The sequence below is a fragment of the Stegostoma tigrinum genome, chromosome 29, assembly GCF_030684315.1.
Source record: "Stegostoma tigrinum isolate sSteTig4 chromosome 29, sSteTig4.hap1, whole genome shotgun sequence".
Taxonomy (NCBI): domain Eukaryota; kingdom Metazoa; phylum Chordata; class Chondrichthyes; order Orectolobiformes; family Stegostomatidae; genus Stegostoma; species Stegostoma tigrinum.
In genome coordinates this window covers 35,219,592-35,237,630 of record NC_081382.1, presented here as the reverse complement: position 1 = coordinate 35,237,630, position 18,039 = coordinate 35,219,592, and the positions used below count along the sequence as shown (strand labels likewise).

Below are 18,039 nucleotides of genomic sequence, written 5' to 3'. Positions count from 1 at the left end.
TTCCTTCTGTGACCCTCATGGTCCTAACATTTTGATGATAACTGTTGAAGCAGGAGGACAGCTGAACAGTCATGATAACTTGGTCAGAGGTTATTGATGGCCATCGGTACCTCAAAGCTAGTAACTATAGAATGTCAGTTTGTGGAATCCCTGACCACGTTGGGATCCCTGCTTTAAAACTGGGATCATGGTATCAAAAGAGGTAGGCCAGTTAAGACAGAGATATGGAGGAATTTATTCACCCATATTTATTCACTCAGATGAAACTTCAACATTCTCTACCCCAGATGGGTGTGGAGGCCCAGTCATTAAATATATTCAAAACAAAGATTTGGTAGATTTTGAGATATTAAGGGATTTGGAGTTAACACAGGAAAATGATATTGAGATAAAAGACTGGTCGTGATGTAGCTGAATCATTGAGCAGGCTCAAGGAACCAACGGCCAATTCCTGCTTCGAGATGTATGTATATTCAAATCAGTTCCAGTCTCAGTACAGTTCTGATTGGATAACACAAAGGAAACTAGTTGCAGACACCTGACATTGTTTGTGCCTAATATGGAATACATCTTGCGGCTGTGACATGAACAGTTGCAATGCACACTTACCCAACACTTCCAGTGTCATTTGTGCCATATCATGTCCAGCATTATTTGTTGCTTCACAACGATACATCCCAGCATCAGAGAGTTCCACGTCTGCAATGTTGATTGAACCATCGGGACCATCCAGTGAATCGCTGGCACCTTGCAGCAGGGCTTCATCATCCTTATACCACCTGATTTTTGGAATTGGATCACCATGTGCCAGGCAAGGGAGGTCAATGGAGTGACCTGCGATTACCTTCAGGAGATGATGAGACAGGTGGATTTTGGGAGGGACTAGAAAGAGGAAAAAGAAAAAAATAAAAATGAATAGAATCACACAAATTCTTGGCTCCATACTATCTATTTACAGGTTATTTCAACAATGACAGCAAAGAAGGAGGTCAGTTAGCTTGTCGTGTCCATGCTGGCTGTTTTCAAGGGCAATTCAACTAGTTCCAAGCCCCTGAATTTTCCCCTTAAGCTACAATATTTTTTCTCTTCTAAATGACCCAAATCCCTTTTGAAACCCACAAATGCATCAACTTCCACCATATGCTCAGCCAGCACATTCCAGACTATAATCAGCAGGCCAAGCAGGATCAGAGGAGCAGGAAAACTGATGTTTCAGGTTTAGACCCTTCTTCAGACATGGGGAAGAGGAAGAGGATTCTGAAATAAATAGGGAGAGAGGGGGAGGAGGATAAAAGATGGATAAAGGAGCAGATAGGTGGACAGGAGACAGACAGGTCAAAGAGGCAGGGTTGGAACCAGTAAAGGTGAGTGTAGGTGGGGAGTTAGGGAGGGGACAGGTCAGTCCAGAGAGGACAGACAGATCAAGGAGGCAGCATGAGGATAGTGAGTAGGAGATAGGGGTGGGGCCTGAGGTTGGAGGAGTGGATAGGTGGGAGGAAGGACGGACAGGTTAGGGAGGCGGGGACAAGCTGGGCTGGCTGTGGGATGCGGAATGGCGAGGGGAGATTTTGAAGCTTGTGAAGTCTACATTCATACCATTGGGCTGCAGGGATCCCAAGCAAAATATGAGATGCTGTTCCTGCAACCTCTGGGTGGCATCATTGTGGCTCTGCAGGAGGCCCAGAATGGACATGTTGTCCAAGGAGTGAGAGGGGGCATTGAAATGGTTCACAACTGGGAGGTGCAGTTGTTTGTAGGTGTTCCACAAAGCAGTCCCCAAGCCTGCGCTTGGTTTTGCCCGATGTAGAGGAGGCTACAACGGGGATCAGCGGATACAGTATACCACATTAGCAGACGTGCAAGTGAACATCTGTTTGATGTGGAAGGTCTTAGAGCCTGGGGTCGGGGTGAGGTTTAGGGGCTGGTGTTGCACTTCCAGGGAAAAGTGCCGGGGGTGGTGGGGCTGGTGGGGAGTGTGGAGCGGACAAGGGAGACACGGAAAGAGTGGTCCCCCTGGAAAACAGACAAGGGTGGGAGGGAAAAATGTCTTTGGTAGTGGGGTCAGATTGCAGATGGCGGAAGGGTCGGTGGATGATGCGTTGGATCCGGAGGTTGGTGGGGTGGTATGTGAGCATGAGGGGATTCTGTTTTGGTTGATATTGCAGGGAGGGTGTGTGAGGGATGAGTTGCGGGAAATGCGAGAGACACAGTTGAGGTCATTTTCAGCCACTGTGGAGGGGAAGTTGCAGTTCTTGAAAAACGAGGACATCTGGGATATCTGGGAGTGGAATGCCTCATCTTGGGAGCAGACACCGCGGAGGCAAAGAAATTGGGAATAGAGGATGGCCTTTTTGCAGGAAGATGGATGAGAGGAGGTGCATTCTCGGTCGCTGTGGGAGTCAATAGGCTTGCAATGGATTTTGGTTTCCAGGTGGCTGCTAGAAATGGAAACAGAGAGGTACAAGAGGGAGAGAGAGGTATTGGAGATGGTCCAGGTGAACTTAAGATTGGGGGGGGAAGGTCTTAGTGAAATGGATGAACTGTTCGAGCTTTTTATAGGAGCACGAGGCAGCGCTGATACAGTCATCAATGTAACGGAGGAAGAGGTGGGGGACGGGGCCGGGGCCGGAAGAGGGATTGTTCCACATATCCTACAAAGAGGCAGAAATAGCTTGAACCCATGCGGGTAACCATGGCCACCCCCTTTGTCTGCAGGAAGTGGGAGGAATTGCAGGATGTTAAGGGTGAGGACGAGTTCAGCTAAGCCTTTAGGTCATCTGCATGGGGAATGCAAGTGTATAGGGACTGGACGTCCATGGTAAAGATGTGGTTTTGGGGACTAGGGAATTGGATGCTTTGGAGGAAGTGGAGAGTGTGGGCAGTGTCACGGATGTAGGTGGGGAGTTCCTGGACCAAGGGAGAGAAAACGGAGTCGAGATAAGTGGAGGTGAGTTTGGTGGGGCAGGAGAAGGCAGAGACAATGGGTCGACCGGGGCAGTCAGTTTTGTGGATTTTGGGAAGGAGATAGAAACGAGCAGCGCAAGATTGGGGAACGATGAGATTGGAGGCTGTGGGTGGGAAGTCACCTGAAGTGATGAGGTTGTGGATGGTTTGGGAGATGATGTTTTGGTGGTTAGGGATGAGGTCATGATAAAGGAGGTGGTAGGAGGAGGTGTCAGAGAGCTGGTGTCTGGCCTCGGCAATGTAGAGGTCAGTGTGCCATACTACAACTGTGCTTCCCTTGTCCACAGGTTTTATCGTGGGGTTGGGATTGGAGCGTAGGGCTGCACGTTCTGTGGGCAGAGGTTGGAGTGGGTGAGAGGGGTGGAGAGGTTGAGGCGATTGATGTCGAGACGGCAGGCGGAGACGAAGAGGTCAAGGGAGGATAGGAGGCCTTGGGGTGGTGTCCAGGAGGAAGGGGTGTGTTGGGGTGGGAGAAGGGGTCAATAGAGGGAGAGTTAGGCTCACAATTAAAGAAGTAAGCGCGGAGGTAGACGCAGTGGAAAAACTGTTCAACGTCCAAGCGTGAGCAGTATTCATTGAAGATTGGGTGGAAGGGTTTGTTGCAAACCGAGTGTAGGAGTTCCACAAAGTTGTCCCCAAGCCTCCGCTTGGCTTTCCTGATGCAGAGGAGGCCACAATCCGAATAGTGGAAACAGTATACCACATTAGCAGATGTGCAGGTGAACATCTGTTTGATGTGGAAGGTCTTCTTAGGGCCCCTCGTCTGCATGTACCACCTCACCAACCTCCGGATCCAACGTATCATCCTCCAATACTTCCGCCATCTGCAATCTGACCCCATTACCAAAGACATTTTTCCCTCCCCACCCTTATCTGTTTTCCGGAGGGACCGGTCTCTCCGTGTCTCCCTTGTCTGCTCCACACTCCCCACCAGCCCCACCACCCCCGGGACTTCTCCCTGCAACCACAGGAAGTGCTACACTGGCCCCTACAGCTCACCCACATCCCAGGTCCTAAGAAGTCCTTCCACATCAAACAGATGTTCACCTGCACATCTGCTAATGTGGTGTACTGTATCCGCGGTTCCCGTTATGGCCTCCTCTACGTCAGGGAAACCAAGCGGTGGCTGAGGGACGTTTTATGGAACACATACGCTCGGTATGCAACAAAAAACTGCACCTCCCAGTCATGAAACATTTCAATGCCCCCTCTCACTCCTTGGATGACATGTCCATCCTGGGCCTCCTGCAGTGCCACAGCGATGCCACCCGAAGGTTGCAGGAACAGCATCTCATATTTCGCTTGGGAACCCTGCAGCCCAATGGTATGAATGTGGACTTCACAAGCTTCAAAATCTCCCCTCCCCATTCCGCATCCCAAAACCAGCCCAGCTTGTCCCCGCCTCCCTAACCTGTCCGTCCTTCCTCCCACCTATCCACTCCTCCCACCTCAAGCTCCACCCCTATCTCCTACTCACTATCCTCATGCCGCCTCCTTGGCCTGTCTGTCTTCCCTGGACTGACCTATCTCCTCCTTAACTCCCCACCTACACTCACCTTTACTGGTTCCAACCCTGCCTCTTTGACCTGTCTGTCTCCTGTCCACCTACCTGCTCCTTTATCCATCTTCTATCTGTCTCTCCCTCTCTCCCTATTTATTTCAGCATCCCCTTCTCCTTCCCCATTTCTGAAGAAGGGTCTAAACCCGAAATGACAGCTTTCCTGCTTCTCTGATGCTGTTTGGCCTGCTGCATTCATCCAGCTCTATCTTGTTATCTCAGATTCTCCAGCATCAGCAGTCCCTACTGTCTCCAGACTATAATTTTCTGCTTTGTCATTCACTTTAAAATCTACTTTGCTGACAATGCTATCTATGCTGTTCAGACGCCTCATGATTTTGTTTCCTGGAAGTTTCTGCAAAAATGTTGGTCAAGAAACAAATAGTGTTAGTTAGGAAACAAGGGATAAACACAACTCAACATCTACTCTTCGATTAAACAGTGGCATGAATCTTCAACATCTGAGAGGATGGATGGAGCGACAAGCCGAACAACTAATCTACATTTTTTAACCTTGAAAAATTTTCCTTCTAGTGCATGCTGTAAACGTGAAAGAATTTATAACCCTTGGCCGTGTGTGCTGCAAAGCCCAGGCAAATTTTTCCCATGCCTCACTGCAATGAACTAAGAGGCTACGCTTGCAAAATTCGGCAAGACTTGTTCCAGCTAGACTAGTGTCTTTATCTTCGCCAACTCCATCCATTTGCTGCCAATTTGTCAAAATCTGGGATTTTGTCTCCTCTCAGACAAGATATGCAGAATCAGCCAGCATCCATAGAACCAAACTCCATATAGTAATTAAGGAGTAAAGAAATCAAATGGACAAAATGAGGCAGGGATAAATAGTCTCACCTTGAACAATGAGTTGCAATGTCAGTGAGGCATTCCCTGCTCTGTTTATAGCTGAGCATTTGTAGAGACCACTGTCAGTTGCTCTTGAATCCAAGATCATCAGTGACCCTGATGGTAAGACTGTGTACCTAAATGGTAACAAAGCAGCACCAATAGAAAGCGGAAAAGTTCCACACTTCAACATTAACTTAAATAGTTGTGAATTGGTCAATGCCTCAAGAAACGAGTACTGTTCACCTCTAGAGTTTGAAACCAGCTGGACTGAAGCAATGGAGTCTTCATCTCAGCCAGTGGTAGGCACTTGAAATCAAAAATGAGTCAGGAACAGTTTTTTGTATTAAAGTGGGGAATGCATATGGACATGATGCTGTAACTCTCAGATGCAGAGAAGAACAGGTTAGAATGTCAATAAGTGTTAATTTAGTTTTATGGACCTACTGAAACACAGACAATAGTTATTCTTAGGTAAGGTAAAAACAAACTGAATAGGAATGGTATAGCTACAACAGCCTCAAGAGTGTGGTTAAGAGACCCAATGTCAAGACTCTATGGTAGGCCAAATCCATTAGATTGAGACAATACAGGCTTAAGGCCATGGAAGCAGTACAGATTGTGGTGATAGCCGTATCAATAAAGATTAGATTTAACCTACCTCATAACTATGAACTTAGTACAGAACTACTACAAAACTGGAACTAACTTATTAATATCATGCCCGAGAGAGCACTAAGATGGCAAACACTAGAATTATCTACTATTGAGTAGGAGTCACTTCAGAGTTTGGGTCAGAGTCCCTGTCCAGGTGTAGAGTAAGAATTTCACTCAGCAACTAAGCAATGCTTAAAATTACTTGGGAATATTTGATAATGTGGTTACTGCCAATGCAAAATAAATATGTTCAGTTCTTCTGTTATCTGACTTACTATGAGGAAATCAAGAGTGCAATCAATTCATCTCAACAAAGAAATAGAACTGGACAGACACCTGCCCACAACCTAGGAAAAGACAATGACAAAAACAGCCCTGCCAACCTTACAAAGTCCTCCTTGCTAACATTTGGGGGCTAGTGTCAAAATTTGGAGAGCTCTCACAGACTAGTCAAGGAACAGCCGGATACTGTCATACTCACTGAATCGTACCTTACAGACAATGTCCCAGACACCACCAACCTTCCCTGGATATGCCCTGTCCCACCGGCGGAACAGACTGAGCAGAGGTGAAGGTACAGGGATATACAGTTAGGAGGCAGTTGTTCTGGGAATCCTCAAAATTGACTCTGGAGCTCATGAAGTCTCATGGCATTAGGTTAAACATGGGCAAGGAAATGTCCTGATTACCACGTACCGTCCTCCCTCTGCTGATAATATCAGTGCTCCTCCATATTGAACAACACTTGCACGAAGCACTGAGGGTAGGAAGGGTGCAAAATGCACTCGATAGGGGATTTTAATGCCCACCACAGAGAGTGGCCTGGCAGCAGCACCATTGAGCAAGCTGGCTGGGTCCTAAAGGATAGAGCTGCTAGACCGGGTCTGTGGCATCTGGTGAGCGAACCAACAAGAGGGAAAAACATACCTGACTTCATCCTTACCAATCAATCAGCAACAGATGTGTCAGTCCGTGACAGTATCATTAAGAGTGACCATCACACAGTCCTTGCAGAGTCCCGCCTTCATATTGAGAATACCCTCTACCGTGTTGTCTGACACTTACTGATCATCCATGACATGCTATGGGCCAACAACAGCAGCAAAACTGTTCTCCAGTACAATGTACAACCTCATGACCCAAAACATTCCTCACTGAACCATTATCATCAACCCTGGTTCAATGGAGAGTGAAGGACGATGTGCCACGAGCAGCACCAGGCATACATAAATATGAGGTGTCTACCTGGTGAAGCTACCAAAAAGGACTACTTGCATGGTAAACAGCATAAGTAGCAAATGACAGACAGGACTATGTGATCCCACAACAACAGATCTAAGCTCTGCAGTTTTACCACAGTGATAAATGGTGGTAGACAATTAAACAAATCATTAGAGGAGGGGGAGGCTCCACAAATATCTCCAGCCTCAATAATGGAAGAGCCCAGCACATCTGTGGAAAAGATAAGGCTGAAGCATTCACAGCAAAATTTAACCAGAAGTGCTGAATTGATAATTCATCTTAACCTCCTCCAGTGGTTCCCAGAATCATAGATGCCAGTTATCAGCCAATTTGATTCACTCCCCATGATATAAAGAAGCAGTTACAGGCATGGGATTCTGCAAAGGCTGCAGGCAATGACAACATTCTGGCAATAGTACCGAAGACTTGTGTTTTAGAACGTGCTGCTCCCCAATCCAGCTCGTCCATAACATTACCATCTAGCTGACAATGTGGAAAATTGCCTAGCTTTGTTGTATACACAACAAGCAGCTCAACCCAACTCAAACAATTGCCACTTCCATCACTTCACTGATGATCAAGGGTGGATTGATGAAAGTGTCATCTACAGTGCTATCAAGCAGCACTGCTCAGCAATAACTTGCTCAATGACTCCCAGTTTGGGTTCTGTCAGGTCCGCTCACTTCTTGACCTTACTACAGCTTTGGTTTAAACATGGTCAAGAGCACTGAATTCCAGAGGCAAGCTTAGAGTAACACCTTGACATCAAGGCCGTATTAAGGAGCCCCAGCAAAACTGGATTCAATGGGTATCGGGGGCAAACCCACTGCTGATTGGAGTGATACCTGGCACATAGGAAGATGGTTTTGGTTGCCGTAGGTCAGTCATCTCTGTTCCAGAACATGTCTGCAGAGGTTCTTCAGGGTAGGGTAGTGTCCTAGGCTAAACTACATTCAGCTGCTTCATCAAAACCTTTCCTCCAACATAAGTTCAGAATGTTCAGCATTATTCAGAACTCAACAGATATTTAAGCAGTCTATGTTCAAATATTACAAGATCTGGACAATATCCAGGCTTAGGCTGTCAAGTAATATTCGTGACATACAAATGCCAAGCAATGACCGCCCCCATTAAGAGACAACCTAACCACTGCCCCTTGACATTCAATGTGTTACCATCACTATATCTCTCCAATCAACATCACTGGGGTTACCAATGACCAGAAACTTAAACGGACTTGTCATAGAAACACAGCAGCCACAAGAGCAGATCAGAGGCTCGGAATACTGCGGCAAGTAATTCACCAACAGACTCCCCAAAGCCTGTCCACTATCTACAAGGCACATGTCAGGAGATGGATTACTGCACACTTGCCTGGATGATGTAGCTCCAACAATACTCAAGAAGCTCAACATCCAGGACAAAGCAGCCAACTCGAAAGGCACCACATTCACAAGATTCCACTCCCTCTATCACTGATGCTTAGTAGCAGCAGCATGTAACCCAAGATGCACTGTAGTAATTCAGCAAAGATCCTTAGAAAGTGCCTTCCAAAGCCATGATCACTTACATCTAAAGGACAAGGACAGCAGATACACAGGAACAACACAACCTGCAAGTTCCCCTCCCAGCCACTCATGATCCTGACTTGGAAATATAGCATCATTCCGTCACTTATGCCGGGTCAAAATCCTGGAATTCCCTTCCTAAGGGCATTGTGGGTCAACCTACAACACGTGGACTGCCACAATAGAGAAGGCAGCTCACCATCACCTTCTCAAGGGCAACAAGGGACTGGTAAGAAATGCTGGTCAGTCAGTGATACCCTCATCCCACAAATGAACAAAGCAAAATTCACAAAAATACTACTTACAACTACATCTTGATCTAGTTTACGTCATTTCCCTTTTCTCCTCATTCCCTCCATCACCCACTGCCTCACTCATTAGTTTTACGAGCACAATGCATGTGTGAACCACAAAACTGTTGGGAGAAAGGCTGCTATGAATACACTGGTTTTAGAACTGAAATGCAAACAGAGCAAAGCTCAGTTTGATTTTACTGATAAACTGCAAAAATTAGCTAGGAATGAAGAGATAGACAAACAATGCATCATAACTTGGAATACTTCTGAATCACTGCACAGTATTTTGGTCCCATTTCCATGAAATTTCCACTGATATCACAATGGAAAACTGTTTCCAAAAAGAAACAAATTACATTACGAAAGTATATTTTGGATCCAGATGTTTAAAACAAGTTATGATCAAGGAAAGTGACATCAGTATTGAATGTGGAATATTTAAGACCTTTTCCCAGCCAATGTCAGATTCAATTGCTCGAAAAATAATTATCACAAGAAAATTTACAATACAAGTCCTAATGTCTACCCCAACAAAACACCTTAAACACTGTCTCAGATAAGTATTTCCGACTGCTGCAAGTGGTACTACTATCCTTTGTTTAGCACTCCTCATGTGTTCCTAACAAAAAGTGTGCTAAAGGAAAATTATGTTCCCACTGAAAATCATGCAATCAGGAATGGTTATGTTCCTGACCTGTGCAATGTTTATATCAAAATTTTAGTGATTGCTTATAAACCTAACTGGCCCAAGATCTTTCTTCATCTTACTATAACCACCTTACTACTCTTACTAACTTATAACTCTAATTACCTCCGATTGCTGTCCCCTCTCCTAATCCCCTCCATGCTTCCTTCTTCCTTCTCCCAATGCCCTCAATCCCTCCTGAGTTTATAATGTGATGGAGTGGGTTGGAGCTATTTACAAATGGAATTTACAAAAGGTGACACATATAACATAGGTTGACTTAAGGCCTGGTCAGGTCTCAATCAACAGAGATGTGAATCCATCAGAAGCAGGTAGAACCAAATGAAAAGCTGAAAATGTTCAAGTGGATGAGATTGTTGACCTGCTCGCTGAGCTGGCTTGTTTTCGTTCAAACATGGTGAGTGAAATCAAGCCAGATTAGCGAGCAAGTCAATGAATGAAAACAAGCCAGCTCAGCGAGCAAGACAACACCTCACCCACGACAGATCTTTGCTAAAACTTTAAGTGTTCAATGGATTTTCAGAGATAAAAAATGGCTGTACTTAGTTTCTTAGCTGGCTCGGATCCACAGAACAAACTGCCAACATATTAACACAAGCAGACCATTCAGCTTTTCTAGACTGCAAACTTACTAGACATTCTTCTGGTAGCTGCTGACTAAACCCAACAACAGACACGAATAGGTCCAGTCCTGTCAAAACTGAAATAGCTCGTGTTTTGGGGGGAAATTAAAGGGCCACAACAACCAAGACTGAAGCTTCCCCGGACCCACAGAGACCAGATCACAATAACAAGTTGGATTATCCTGAATATCAACATGGCCAAAAATTATCACCAGTAGCTCCCCCACCTGGGAATGGCTGATTACATGTTGGCTGTGCCAGTCCTTTCATGGCCTGAATCTTCTTGGTCATTGTGAATGCCCATTCAAAGTGGATGGAAATGCATAAAGTGCATTTGGCAAACTCAGAAATCATGAACAAAAATCGGTGAGCATTGTTCGAAATTCATGGCCTCTCAGAAGTTTTGGTCATGGACAATGGGATGTCATTTACCAACAAGGAATTCAAGCATTCCCTAAAGTCAAATAGCATTGAATATGTTCTGACAGCTCAATGGAATCCATCGTCCAAGGTCTGGGGGAAAGAGTAGTCCAAAATTTGAAGGATGGCTTAAAGAAACAGCCTACAGCTTCAATTGATACCAAACTGTCTTGGTTCCTATTTGATTATAGGATCACCCCTTACACAACCACAAGGATAACTCCAGCAGAGTAGCTGACGGGGAGAAGACTCCATATCAGGTTAAATCTGATATTCCCAGACCTGGGGGTGAGAGTGAAACAGCAGCAGGAGCACAATGCTAGCCATATGCCTCCTCTAAGTGAGGGAGACTGTTTACTTCAAGGAACATAGTTTGGTGTCAAAACCATGGAAATGGCTGTGCATGACTATTAGGCGAGGTCAACGCGAGATCGGATCCTGAGACATACAACGTTCGAGGAGGAGAGGCGATCCTAAACAAACATATAGATTATATATAAGCTGCTACCTTGCAAACAGAGCAGCAGCAAAATGCACCTTATACCTCAGATTAACCAGAAAGGCTGTCAGAAATCGTGGGTTCTCCCCCTCTATCGAGTGTTGAAGAAACCTCTGAGTGCGAGATGGATGCAGCCTCATACTGTTATCACCTGAGGAAGCGGACACTCTCCTGAGACATTCTGCATGCAATAACATAGGACCTAGAACGGTACAGCACAGTACAGGCCCTTTGGCTCACGGTGTTGCGCCGAACCTTTACCCTAATCCTAAAGTCTTATCTAACCTCTACCCCTACCTTATACTATCATCCATATGCCACCCTAAGAGCTGCCTAAATACCCCTAATGAGGCCCACTCTACTACCCTCTCCGGTAAAGGTAGTCTCTGGGCAGCACGGTGGCTCAGTGGTTAGCAGTGCAGCCTCACAGCACCAGGGACTCGGGTTCGATTCCAGCCTTGGACAACTGTCTGTGTGGAGTTTGCACATTCTCCCTGTGTCTACGTGGGTTTCCTCCAGGTGTTCCGGTTTCCTCCCACAGTCCAAAGATGTGCAGGCTGGGTGGATCGGCCATGCTAAATTGCCTGTTGTGCTCAGGGGTGAGTGGGTTCTTGGGGGATGGGTCTGGGTGGGATGCTCCAAGGGGCGGTTTGGACTTGTTGGGCTGAAGGGCCTGTTTCCACACTGTAGGAAATCTAATCTAAGCATTCCATGCCGCTACCACTCTCTGAGTAAAGAACCTACCTCTGACATCTTCCCTATATCTACCTCCACTCACTTTAAAACTATGCCCCCTCGTAATAGCTACCTCCACCTGAGGAAGAAGTCTCTGGCTGTCCACTTTGTCTATACCTCTGACAAGAGACGAGCTACGATTTGGTACACGTTGCTCATGCCCAAGTCAGAGTTGGAGGAACCAGAGCTGGGGCTAGAGGTCCCAGGAGAAGCTCCAAGAAAAAGAATAGACCCATATCCCCAGACTTAGAAAGAGATTGGAACAAGGGCAAGGTGGACGTCATTGACTATGAGATCCTTGATTGAGATTGCCCCAAGTTAACAATCAACCTTGATGAAGAGTTTCAGCCCAAAACATTGACTTCCCTGCTCCTCCAATACTGCCTGACTTGCTATGCTTTTTCAGCTCCATATTTATTGACTCCTGCTTCCAGTATCTATAGTCCTTACTGTTTCCTAACAATCAGGGAGCCCTGGTTGACAAATCTGAACAGGAGATTCAGAGAGTCTCCCTATTCTAGGGTCTGACTCTGAGCTAGCTGATCAGAGCCCATGCGTTGTGCACATGTACATACAGGTTGACTTGTGGACAGGATACTGGCCTCTGTGTAGTTATTTCAGCCAGGCTGCATGTTGTCCTGTGCATCATCAATGCATTAATAAATAGAAGGGTACGAATCAAATTAATAATGTGCTCAACATTTCTGAGGAAGAGCGACTCGACCAGAAATGTTAGCTCCGATTTCTCTCCACGGATGCTGCCAGATCTGCTGAGCTTTTCCAACAATTTCCATTTCTGTTTCTTATTTACAGCATCCGTAGCTCTTTTGGTTTTTATTTAATAATGCACTCATCCATCTTGTATTGTCCTGCATGTAAATAACTAAATATTAGTGAGTTAATGAAAAATAGTGAAAACTCTCACCATTTTGAAGAAACAGACCAACACACCTAAAAATGCCAACAGTCATCAAGAAGTGTGTCTGATCTGATTTAAACATTTAGCAATGTTCTCACTACTTGATTCGGACAGATGGGACCAGCTGTGACGTTATCAAGTTACGACAAAACGTTGGCTTCAAACCAAAAAGAGGTTTTCAACTTCACTGTGAACTTGCTAGGATTGTGTGACAACAGCAATCACACATAGCTCACTAGCTGAGGAGGACAGGCCAAGGGTTCCATGCATAGGTTGTAGCCTGGATTCAAGCAAAAGCAAGGATGAGGATTTGACTTTAGTATGGTAACAAACAAGTGTAGATTTGTTTTTTTCCCCATCTGAAAAATCAAGCAGAGGATAAGATCTAACAGAGTTCATCAAAATGAGTAGGTACTGTTATGACCTAAATTATGTTTAAAAAAAAATCTATTTCTACTGGTTGGTAACAAAAAGGAAACCACACAAGGTTAACAATAAAGGAGAAAAAAGGAGGGTTGGGAATTCCACCCTCAACTTCCTCAGTAACATTCCATCCAGACTGACTGACTTTTCTGCTTTGAGGATTGTCAATCTTTCTCTAGCAATCACACTGGATAAGAAAATCCAGAGGCACAGGCAAATGCCACATGGCACAGCTTCAAGTCCCATAATGAAAGCTGGTGGAATTTGAATTCAGTTAATTAATCAAAATCTTCGAAGTGTATCCTCTTTTAACATTGCAAAAAAGAAGCAAGAAGTCAATGCTTTTTGTCTAGCACTCATCAGGGCTAGGATACAAAAAACTTGACTTCAGAAAAAGGAAATCAATTTATATCTCATGAGAAGAGGGTGTTGCTTTCATGGCGATGCAGCAATGACAGCTCATTCTCACTTTGAGTTCTCAGACAAGCCAGATGGACTCTGAATGGTCATGGTCCTGCCCTGGGAGTTTTTTTCCCAATAAGCAATAAATGTGCCTCTGTTAAGTCTCCAAAAGCTGAAGTAGAGTTCAGCAATCTCCTTGACCTCTTCTTTCCATGAGAAAGGCACACTGTATGTATAAATTACTTTGGCCTATGTGAAACAAGGTCCTGTGTATTAACAGATATAGGTTCCTGCACATGCAAATGCATCATACTGTGCGCCCAACTGATAATCTTAAATTTGCTTCTAATTTAATTGTTTGTAAAATCCAGATAGTTAATAAATGATTTCCAATAGCAGAATCATATCTAATGGTGGATATACTGTTCTAAGGCTTGCAAGTACAGCTGATTTTGCATATTTGGTATGCTGCCCATGTTCTTCAGCACAATGTGCCAGTCCCATTTACCAATCACAGCAATCCACACATCGATACCACCTTTTCGTAATGTTTTAACTTCTGTATGACTAAGAAATTACTGAAGACAAAGGGTTAAATAAAAAGGGGTGGGAGGATGCTTGTGTCCAGAATTAACACTACCATAGTCTTGTTAGGATGAATAGCCTGATTCTATGACGCATCAATCTGCGATTCAATGTCAAGGACATGGAATGGACCATCAAAAACTGCGGACAAAGCAAAATCCACGTTAGCTTTAGAAAGGGAAACAGAGAGATATTTGGAAAAGTAATGCAGAAGAGTTAAGGCAGGGGAATGAGCTCATGTGATAAGTTTGTTGTACAGCCTTATAATATTACTGACAAAGCCAATAACTAACTCATGACTGTCAGGCACACCAAAACAATCACCTTTGTTCAATAACATTTCAACTCTTGATTAAGTTCATATTCTTCAGCCCATGAACTTTGGCCATACATAAAATTTGGGAAATCACCAAAACAACTTTTAAGCATTGATGTTTAGGAATGCCAAAGTCCTGTAATTCAACCAGAACAGGATTTTGTTTTTCATTTGTAAAGCCACACATGGAAAGCGAATCTTTAAACCCAAACTGGCAATGGACAAAAAGAAAAATTAGACTGATCATATTTAATGATTAGATTGCGGACAGCTGCGATCACAACAGAAATTATCTCATCCATAATGATCCAATCAACCAGAAGATGAACCACAAGCATTTCTGCATCTGTTTATATCAGAAAGGAAACTTAATACAGCCTGCGAGAACATCAGTCCCTTCCCTTTCCCAGAGAAGCATACCAAAAATATTCTGGAAATCCCATGACTTCTTAAAAAAACTATTTGTCTATAGACCCAAATCAACTCCAGGAATAGACATGGCACTATCTTTCTGATATCTGGTCTGGACAAGTCAGGATACGTTGGCTTCCTTACATAAATCCAACATATGCTGTCTTCTGAAAGAGCAGTTAAATGGAGCACCAACCACACGATTACATATGCTCACTTAACAGTTTCAGGCCAGTGATCTCCAAAGCAACCAGGGCTTCTGGTCTCAAGGCTCACTCATGGTTTCAAAGACTCATCAAAGTGAACCATAATGGCAGACAACAAAAGAGTAACATATTTATAAAGTATTTAACATAATAAATTGTCCCAAAGCAATTCACGAGAAGATAATACAAGAATATATGACACCGTGATATCAAAAGCTTGGTCAGAGAAGTAGCTTTTATGTAATGTTTTAAAGGAAGAGACATAGAGAATGGAGAGGCTTAGGGAGGGAATTGCACAACTTGAGGCCGAGACAACTGAAAACATGGGCAGCAATTAAAATCTAGGGTGCACAATTATTAAAGAAGTGCAAATATCGCTGAAGGTTATGGGGCTGGATGAGATTACTGAGACAGAAAGGGATGATACCATGGATATGAAAAAAAGATAAGAATTTTAAAATGAAGGCATTCTTTGGCCAGGAGCCAATGTAGGTCAGTGAGTTCAGGGGTTATAGGAGAAAAGGATTTGGTATGATTTAAGACACAGTGAACAAGGTTTTGGATAACCACAAGTTTATAGACAGTAATATGCTGGCAACCAGCTAGGAGTTCTTTGAAACAGTCGTCAAGAGGTAATGAGGACAAGAATAAGGACTTAAGCAATCTTACAACCCTATATCTCATTCCCAATGGTTCAACGTTGACAACTCAGAACACAGCAGGCAACTCTCAAAACTCTTCAGTCCATATCAGTTTATCACATTTTGTTCATGTTGCTCTCATGGCAAGATTCAGATACAGAATAAAATATGTGCAGAAGGAACGGGACTATATAAGGCTGATTACAAGAGGGTTTTCACATGTAATATTGGTTTCCTTAATATGTATATGTTTCTTTACAGCATTGTGAATGACATTCTGAATTCATATTAACATTTGTTTTCGTTTGTGCTTTCAATGCAATTGTTTGCCCTATTTAGCCTGTGTAGAGATATTTACAACAGTCTTTTTGGGGGAAGCAGTATTCCATCTGTACTTGCTCCAATCTGGTCTATTGGAATTGGTGGTCCCAAAATAAACCCCAGATGGCTGTTTTGCAGAACACCTCTGGTCCGTGTGCAAGCATGACCTCGATCTTCCCATGGCCAATCATTTTAACACTGCAGCTTCCTCAAATGCTCACTTGTCTGTTCTCAGCATACTACAATGCTTCAGCAAATCACTGAGCAAACTGGAGGAACAACATATCACCTTCAAACTAGGCATTTTACAACGTTTTGGACTTAATATTATTGCATTCAACATATTAACACACTCAAATTCCTTCCCTTTCTTTTAACTTTACTTGTAACATTCTCTGTCACCATGTTCTATCTTCCCTCTCCCCACTCTAGTGTCTGTTCTTTCAAGTCTGGCAGTTAGGCACACCATTATTCTGCCATTCTCACATTCTGATCACTTAATCTGCACTATCTGTACCCTTTCTCCCCCAGCACTAGCCCCCACCACTACTGAATAAATGTCACTCCATCCACACTTCACATCAGCTCTGATGAAGAATCACCTAGACTCGAAAAGTTAGCTCATGCTCTCTCCATGAATGCTGCCTAACGTGCTGCAATCTCCAGCGATTTTTGTTTTCAGTCCAGATTCCAGTATCTGCAGTAATTTGCTTCTATATCCTGTTTACAATAGGACTTCCAATGTGTTGACGGGTGTTTGCAATGGGCACTTATCCCACAACAGGGCTCATTTCCTCTGCTTGCTCTCTGTAACCAAATGAAAACTAATTTTTGAGCAATAGGGAAATGATTTAATTGTATAAACTGTTCACAGAAGAAAACATGCTCCACTGTTACCCATAGCAAATACAATCTAGAAGGGATTGGGTACATCAATGTGCCTCAATACACCCTTAAATTTAAACAGCTCTGCAGCTTAGTTCATTTCGGAGGCAAATCACAATTTGTGGGCAATACGTAACAATAATTTACAGACTGTTGCCAAGATTTCTTTGGGATAACATTCTGAACTAGTCATTTTGCAGGCAAAATGTAAATCTGCCCTCTCAGATTGACATAAACGTTTCTGTGGTACTATTTCAAAGAAGGGCAGAAGTGTCCAAGTGGTGGTTGATATTATCCCTTTACAGAAGCAGATTTGACTGGTCATTATCAGTGGCTGTTTATTGGAGCTTGCTGTTTTTAGATTGACTGTTGCATTTCTGACATTTCAACAGTGATTATACTTCAAAAGTACTTCAATGACTGTAAATTTGAACATTGTATGATTATGGAAGGCACCTTAAAATGATTTTTTTTTGTCCTTCTTTCATAAATAGAAACAGTCAATTCGCAGAAATAAACTTTCACAAATAATCATGAGATAATGACCAGATCATCTGCTTGCAGTGATGTTACTTGAGAAACAAATGTCAACTAAGACACTCTCTACTCTTCAAGAAATGCTACAGAATATTCTAAATTCTTTTTAGGTGAACACCTCACACAAAACAAACCTTCTGATAGAATTGCTGTCCTTCAATATTACACAGCACTGGCAGCATGGGTTATGTCCTTAAAGCTGCTTAAAATCTAATTTTTTTTAGCTTAATCTATTTTTCCAATCAACCCGTCCAGAAATGTTATTACAAAACTCTGCAGCAG

At 43.7% G+C, this 18,039-nt stretch overlaps 1 protein-coding gene across 1 annotated transcript in view; it reads right to left on the bottom strand.

The window, feature by feature from the left end:
* The window catches only part of LOC125465267 (hemicentin-1-like), a 434,244-nt gene that overhangs the window by 239,015 nt on the left and 177,190 nt on the right, over positions 1-18,039 (bottom strand). The window contains exons 23-24 of the mRNA XM_048558547.2: positions 5,375-5,502; positions 610-882 (exon numbers count right to left, since the gene is read on the bottom strand). Coding sequence (XP_048414504.2) covers positions 610-882; positions 5,375-5,502 — 401 coding nt within the window. The remainder of the gene's footprint in view (positions 1-609; positions 883-5,374; positions 5,503-18,039) is intronic.